The following is an 8317-nucleotide window of genomic DNA, read 5'->3' as shown; positions in this document are numbered from 1 at the left end:
AGAGTGTTTAGTCGCTGTCAGGATGATTTTAAAACTGTTCGAGTGAATCACAAAGTCGTGGTACTTCTCTGGTGTGAAAGTGTATACATATACATATGTATGTATGTCAGAAAAGGCGGGCTCAGCAGCGCAAGTCGACACTTGGAATGGGCGCCAAAGATAGGGACGAGAACATTAACGGGACTGCATACGCTGACAATGCATTGCAATGCAGCGAAAGTGTTATATGTATGGTATGTATGTATGTATGTGCGTGGCTCTCTCCCGCTCCTGCTGCCACTCTCACTCTCGCACTCACACTCCCTCTCTTTCTCTCTCTATCGTTCTGCACATGCAGTGGGCTATTATTAGCTATGCTCGGCTCGCCACATGTGTTGTTGCCAAAGGCATTGTAATGAGAAGAAAATAGTACTCCACTTGAGGCAATGGCTCATATGGCAAGTTGAAGTTTGGCGCGCACACACACACACACACACACACGCGCGCACAGTGAGTGAGTTATGTTTTATTTTTATTTGTAATTCTTTTTTTGGTATGCATTTTCCAAAAAACCCAGCAACGGTTCTCACACCCGTCGTTCTCCCGCTCTCCCCTCTCACGACGGCTCGTAGGAGTAGCCGAGCCGCTGCTCATATAAGAAGCGAAGAACGGCTACAAATTTGGACAGTCTTTGCCAGCAGCTCGGTGCGAGTGAACCACGGATAGCTGATATCATCGAGAGCATGGGCGTCATATACAAAATACTAAAGCAACAGCGCCAGCTGCAGCAGCAGGAGATGCTTGATCAGCAGCAACCGGAGCAACACGAGCAGCACCAGCAGCACCAGCAGCAGCGGCGCAGCCTCAGCTTGGAGCTGAACACGTCGACCAAGTGCAAGGTGCAGGCGGCCATTAGGCAGCGCCAACTGCTCCGCCTGGAGCAGCGCACACAGCAGGAGCACGATGAATCCCTGGCCGAGCAGCAGCTGCAGCAGCTCTGTCGATTTCTCGCCGAGAATGCGGCGCGCAAAAAGGTGAGTCAACAGTCTGGTCCAATTGATGTCATTAGCTAATCACATATCTCTCTCTCTCTCTCTCTCTCTTCCTCGCTCTCTCTCTATCTCTTGCTATCATTAGCGCCAGCGCCTCAAGCTCCAGCAGGATCCATGCAATCGAATGAGTGCTCATCCTTGTGAGCCTGCTCCACACTCAGTGGCTGGCACGCACGACATGGATCTGCTGATGGAACAGTTGAGCACATGCAGCGATGCGACGCCCTCGACCTCGCCCACGCCCTCGTCCTCGCCATCGTCCTCGCCCTCATCCTGGCCGCCACAGAGCAACAGAGCCGCCGGCTCGGCAGCACCACGCGTCAGCATCCTGCTGAAGATCCGCCATCAAATCTTTGAGCGCAAGCGTCAGCGGCAGCGCCAGCTGGCGGAGCTGGTGAAGCAGCGTCTGGTGGTCTGGCGACCATGGTAGACCACCCTCAGCACTGCCCACCGTTAGCTGTAACCAATGATCACTGTATATTCCTCTGCCGTGTGATTCTTACATCGTTCTTCCATATCGTAATCAAACAGATTTTTTTTTTTTTATATATATATTTTTTTTATAATTATCATAGTTAATAAAACTTTTTTTTTAATGAAAATAAATATATATCATTTTTAATTATAGATGAGAGAGTTACCAGGTCTTTTAATGGATATGGATATCTTAAATTGATTATATCCTGATTCTATATTGAAATTAGAATATATCTTGGATTGTACATTATATATACATGATGTATTATACTATTATTTATTTTATTAGTCAATTATCTCTATTAGTTAGGAGCAGAGAATAATTTTATTATTGGTTGACAGTAGATGAAAGGTTTGTTAGATCTCTTTTTATTTCATTGAGTTTAATTTTGAAAAATTCTTGAGAGACTGCAGAGATTTAACTGACTGTTTCGAGATTTGTAGGATTTTCTCTTTATATTTGCTGAAATAATGATATTTTGACCACTTCCTTCATACGCCGAAGCTCTGCGAACTGCGCAGTTGACGCAGCGACTGCGTTTGAGCGGCAATTTGGAGTTTACTATGGGGACTTAATTGTTGAAGAACTTTTTTTATGCTGAACTTGCGGAATCAAACTTTCAGAATTACTTTAATATGTGTATGGCCTTGCAAATTTGAAGGAAATGGGGTGGATTTGGGATCAGTGTCGAAATTATTGCAAAAACAAAAATTATATAAAATATTCATGAATCTAAAAACAATTTTTGAAGTCTCTAGCTCTAAAGATATAGAAGATATAGTGCTATAAATGAATTCTAAAAAAGAATTAGAATTAGAATTAGAAATAATATAGCTATCAATTATACTGGATATAATTATAACTATACAATTATAATAGATATATTTCAATTGCTAAGCTGTAATTATATGAGATGTATCTATTATAACATTTTCTATATTATATTATAATTCATGCAAATTAATATATAATAGCAGATATCACAATAAAGTCTGAGCTCTAATATCCAATAAATAATAAAACTCAAAAATATACATTACTATTTAATTTAATGGAGTCAAAAAAGATTTTATTTCAATATTAAAAAAAAAAAAAAAAAAAAAAAAAAAAACCTATTATTTCCATCGTTTCAATTATACTGAACATCCTCCACTTCAGTGAGCTTTATTCAGTCAGCAAACTCAACCCATGTTGGCCTGTGTAATCCAATTTACAATTTTCCCATTGCATATTAAAACGAACAATTTGTTCTGTGGAGAATCCAATTAATTTATTGATAATTTGCTTTTGCCGTGGCATTTGGTGAGTAAAACTTGATTTTTTTTTTCATTTGACATTCATTTGGAATTCGAAGTGTAATATATTTAAATATTTCATTAAACTTTGCTTTATGTATGTATGTAGTATTGCATATGCGTATATAATATTTGCATGTATTGAATATTGAACATTGACACCAATTGAAACGGTTGAAATTCACATTTAGATATTGATCAATATAGTAGTAGTAGTATTTGCTTGATAAATGCATATTCTTTTTTTATTTTATTTATTTATTCATTTTTTTTTTTATATTTAACTATTAAGTGCGACGCTTTAAAGACGCCGTCTGCTCGCTATGTGTGTGTGTGTGTGTGTGTGTGTATGTCTATGAGTATGTTCTATATGTATGTCTATGTCTATATATGTTTGTCTATGTATATGTATGTTTGTGTATTTATTTGATTGTGTGTGTTTGGGTATATTTAGGTTATTTGGGTATAATATTTTCTTTTTCATTTGGTTAATATTTGCAATTTGCTATTCATATTCATAGTAATATTGTTGTATTTTCTTTTGCGTTTTCTTATGTCTTCCTCATTTGCATTTGCTTTCCACACTCCCTTCGCTTTTCTCATTTCTTAAGTACTCACTTCGGTGCCTGCCTTATTCGATATTCTCCTTCTTACATAACTATAGATTTTTGTTCTTGTCATATATATATATATATATATTTTTTTTAATTTTTTTTTATTATAATATGTTTAGTTTTTCAATTTGAGCTGCGCTCACACACAAACAAAAAATAATATATATAAATAAATAAAAATTATAATTATAATTTTATCGAAAAAAAAATAAATGTTTCCATTTATAATTTGGACTTTCTGTTTTTTCCTTGTTTTGATATTCAAATTTGTTGTTTGTTTCTCATTATATTTTTATTTATTTTTATTTTATTTTATTTTATTTTTTTCAATAATTACTGTTTTCTTTGACATTCATATATGTATATTTAGTGTTTGTATATAACTCATATTCGTTCACAATGCTTGGAGAGGCTTCGTTTAGAGATTTGTCCATTTCAGATTTTCGTCTACTATTTATTTAGGATGGCGCTCTACACACAGGTAGATCTATGATACAAAATGATCTATTAAATCGGAAAATATCTCTGATTGTTCTTCTATTTGGGTATATTTGAGGATATAGAATTGCTAATCATTGATTTGAAACTGAGCTCTATAAAAATTCCTTCCTTGTTCCTTCGTAACGCCATTGTGAACGAGCATTGTGTAGTCGGTCATGTCCGACTGAAACATTTTTCTTTAAGATTCTTGTAGGTAGACAACATTTTGCACAGTTATTCGCTAGGTACACACATTTATTTCTTCTTTACGTTTTACTAAGTAGTGCTGCAAGCATCTGAAATTCTTTGCGTACTCGAAACATTTTTGCTCAACCAATCAAAATTAGTTTTGGCAACAGAAGTCAGGAGAAGATTTCAAGGATACCCATTAAAAGTAGCTGCTCAAAGCGGGTATATTAAATGCGATGAAACAAACAAATCGAACCAGATGTGAGATATCAGATCATAAAGCTGATCCTATATCTTGGACATCTCGATTATTTTCGATATTGATTTTCTCTGGTATACACAAATTTGGAGTATTACGCTCTATCAATAAGACTAAAAGTAAATTAATTTATGGCAGGTAAAGCCTTGATCCTTAGCATCCATAGCACACATAAGGACTAGCCAAAGTATTCTCTATCGACTAACCTAATTCAGTAGCATACAAATAGTACTAAAATTAGTTTAACAATCTAGTATGTATTCAACTTGAAACGCGTTTCGTCTGACGAATGTTTCAAATCAAAAGTCAAAATCGAACTCAAGAATTGCGTTTGATTTTCGAACAGAGACTCACTTGCACGCACTTAAGTACTACATTCAATAGATCAATATATACGTATATATAAATATATTCAATTGTTGTATACGCTCACACATAATCATATGGATATACACACATGCATGTGTATTTCAATAAATACGCGCTTGTCTATATAGATACATAAATATATCAGTTTACATAAATATCATATTCGTGTTTTAATCTCATTTTGTGATGTTGCTTTTGCTCTTCTTCTTCTTCTTCTTCTTCATCATCATCTTCTTGTCTTTTTCGAAATGCTTCTAAAACTAGACTAGACATATAGCTATATGGCATTAGACATCATCTGGCTTTGGGGGTTATTTCTTTAAATGCCATTTACTACGGTGACACACACAAAAATATTGAAATATTTTTTAGATATCTTTTTTGTTTTTCTTTTTTTTTTTTCATTATGTAGGAATGCTTATGAATATCTAAATGCTTCGACGATTTAGTTAAATGCATTGTGATACTTTTTTTCTTCTGTTAGCTAAGCTCTTTCTTTTGCACTCGCAATGGACTGTCCGTCCGTCCGCTTGTCTTTCCGTCCATTTATCCGTTCGTCTGCTCGCACATCAGTCTGTTCGTCCTCATGCTGGTTCATCTGTCTTTATGTCTTCTGACTCAGCTCAACTTCTCACTTCATTTACCTTTTCTCTCCGTTTTCTCTGATATCATTCTTGAATATCGCTTTCGGACGTCTTTAAAATATCTCTCGTGGATCTCTCTATATTTTATAACAGTCAATCTATCTGTCAATTTACGTATTAGTCTGTCTATCAGTCTGTGTATTAGTCAGTTAGCTCGTCAGTCAGTCTGTCAGTCCGTCAGTCTGTCATTTGTCAGTCTGTCGTTTTCTGCTAATTTTGAAGCTTAACTGCTAAATATTTTCAGCTTCAATTGGAAATTGTGGCTCTTATCTCTCTATCTTTCTATATCGCTATCTCTCTCTATCTCTCTATATCGCTATCTCTCTCTCTCTCTCTGTGTCTCCCTCTCTCCCACTCTCCATCTCTCTCTTTCTCTCTCTCTCTATATCTCTCTGTCTCTCTCACTTAACTGCTAAATATTTTCAGCTTCAATTGGAAATTGTGGCTCTTATCTCTCTATCTCTCTATATCGCTCTCTATCTCTCTCTCTCTCTCTTCCACTCTCCACCTCTCTCTCTCTCTCTCTCTCTCTCTGTCTCTCTCTCTCTCTCTCTCTCTGTCTCTCTCTGTCTATCCCTCTCCTCCACTCTCCTCCCTCTCTCTTTCTCTTTCTCTCTCCCTCTCTCTATCTTTTTCTCTTTCTCTCTCTCCCACTCTCTCTATCTCTCTCTCTCTCTCTCTCTCTCTGTCTCTCTCACTATATCTTTCGGTTTCTTTCTTTTTATCTATGTCTCTCTCTCTCGTTCTTTCGATCTCTCTATCTCTCTCTCGCTTTTCCTCTCGCTGTTTCTTTCTCTATCTGTCTTTCCCTATCGCTCTTCCTTTCTCTATTCTCTCTGTCTCCCTCTCTCTCTTATATATATAATTCTGAATAAATCTCATTTGTAACTATAACTCGTTTTCCTCCATTTTTGTCTTGATGCTGCTTTAAGCTTCGCTCAGTTTCTGGATTCATTCACCTCGACTCCAAATTCTTTCGTTTTAATTTGCTAAAAAAAAAATCTTCTTATACTCCCAAGTTCGGCTTGAACTGTCTTTTGACTGTCTGCTTCTATTACTCCACTGCCTCCCCCTTCTTCGATGAATCCCCCTGCCTATTCGGCCCTTCACCTTTTATAATCTATATTATTCTCTTTTAATATTTGCATTATCCCTAATTGAATGTGTTTTCTCTGTATCTCTGTCTTATTTTTCGCTGCTGATGTAAGCTTCGCTTAGTTTCTAGGCGCGTTCACCTTGACTCCAAATTTCGTCGCTTTAAGCCCCAAAATACACCCCAAGCTTTTTAGTGCGGAGCTTGAACTGTCTTCCGTCCCCACATCATTCCCCATTCCGTGCGATGCTCTAAGCCTTGAAGGACCTCCCTCTTCTCCTTCAAGTCTATCTAAATTCTTTGGTTCGCAATTTTATAACCTGTATTGAATATTGATTTTCATATTTGTTTTTTTCTTATCCGTAAAGTTGTATATTTTCTTAAGTTTTCCTTGGAAATTCATTTTCTACCATCGAAATTGAACAACACCAATAATTTTCGTTGATTATATATATTAGTAGAGTGCTTCATATGCATTACTTCTTCTTCTTCTCTGTGGGAAATTTCTCAATCTAAACTTCAAACTCAAACTTGCTTGTCTTGATCGGTCTGTCTGGTTTATAGTCTGTAATCTGTAAAATCGAGTTAAAAGGTCTATTGAGAGCTGTGAAAGGCATAAAGAATTCTGTTACATCTCGAACAAAGCAGATGAAAAGTATTGAAAATGTTGCGTCATGAAGAGTTTTTGATGTGTCCAGAGGTTTACGTATTTACGTATTGCGAGTAGTTGGGATATTCCGGTAGTTAGGTAATAATATGTCGAAAGCGAGATGATTCATTGATAGCAATCGAGTGGATTTGGCGTTTTCAAACCACGCTCGGATCGTTGCTCGATGCGGTGTGACGTGGTGACGGAAATGGGCTGGGTAAGGTTATGGGCGTGGTAGCTGGCGAGAGTGTGGGCGAGCATGTGATCGAGGGCGAGGAGGTGGGCGTGGGCGATGATGGGAGCGAGGGCGAAGAGAGGGGCGGAGTTGGTGACGGGGGCGAGGGTGAGGGCGTGGCAGTGGGTGTGGGTGAGTGCGTGGGCGAGGACACAGAGGATGGGGGAGTGTTAGGCCGGGACTATATGCTGCTGGACCGTCCAATGCCGGATGTGGTGGTGATGTGATGATTACGCATGTTCACCTTTTCGAATCGCACCATTGGAACACCCATGATGGCCTGTGTGGTCTGTGTGAAGAGTTGTCGGGCAAACTGGATTACAAACCGCTGCTGTAGCCGTTGCTGGCGGTGTGGCACTCACCTCATCCACCTGGTGGCACAGCTTGCCCTTAAGCCACGGCCACTTGATGGTGCGCATCAGCGTGTTGCGAAAGTCCTCGCTGAACAGGCAGTAGATGTAGAACGTTATCGAGTAGTTGATCAGCTCCAGCAGATTGGCCATTGCCCGGAACACCTGAAACGGAAAGCTGGGCAGCACCTCCGAGGCAATGGTCATGTGCAGTATGGCCATGGGCGAGACGCAGAGCAGGAACAGGATCGAGGTGCTGCCGAGCAGCAGGAATAGGCGTCGCTCCTCGGCAAACTTGCGCGGATCGTCGTCCTTCACATAGGTGGCGCGCGACAGGACCATCTGACGGCGGCGCTCGCAGGTCCGGCGATAGACGAGCATAATGCGCAAATTGAGGCCAGCGATCACGACGGTCGGCACGAGCTTGAAGATCACCTCGAGCATTATCTTGTACACCGAGTAGAAGATGGTGCGCTGGTAGATGTTGTTGTCCCGCCGGAGATACACGTACACGTTGTTCGAGGTCAGCATGCACTTGATGAGCTCGCCGCGAAAGATGCTCGGCAAGTAGATGATGAAGGTCACCAAGCAGGTGACGAAGACAACCACGCTGCAATGTGGGGCAACGGTG

The 8317-nt window shown here is 39.3% G+C and overlaps 2 protein-coding genes across 14 annotated transcripts in view; one reads left to right on the top strand and one right to left on the bottom strand.

Moving 5' to 3' along the window:
* The first annotated feature begins 387 nt into the window (after positions 1-387).
* On the top strand, positions 388-1651 carry Him (Holes in muscle). The gene is made up of 2 exons (XM_089473714.1): positions 388-1013; positions 1117-1651. The coding sequence occupies exons 1-2, from the start codon at positions 723-725 to the stop codon at positions 1459-1461; spliced, it is 636 nt and encodes a 211-aa protein (XP_089329840.1). The 5' UTR covers positions 388-722; the 3' UTR covers positions 1462-1651.
* A 1102-nt stretch (positions 1652-2753) lies between these two features.
* The window catches only part of LOC108620120 (putative G protein-coupled receptor B0563.6), a 31883-nt gene continuing 26319 nt past the window's right edge, over positions 2754-8317 (bottom strand). For 9 of the 13 annotated variants that reach the window (XM_089473415.1, XM_089473417.1, XM_089473411.1 and 6 more), the window contains one exon: positions 2754-8296. In XM_089473415.1, coding sequence (XP_089329541.1) covers positions 7567-8296 — 730 coding nt within the window. In that variant the 3' untranslated portion in view covers positions 2754-7566. The remainder of the gene's footprint in view (positions 8297-8317) is intronic. The other 4 variants (XM_089473422.1, XM_089473418.1, XM_089473421.1 and 1 more) reach the window with 4 other exon arrangements.

Source organism: Drosophila arizonae, chromosome X (genome assembly GCF_054131065.1).
Source record: "Drosophila arizonae isolate 15081-1271.41 chromosome X, UAZ_ARI_1.0, whole genome shotgun sequence".
NCBI lineage: Eukaryota > Metazoa > Arthropoda > Insecta > Diptera > Drosophilidae > Drosophila > Drosophila arizonae.
The sequence above is the reverse complement of the archived record's forward strand: the minus strand, read 5'-3'. Positions and strand labels throughout refer to the sequence as shown.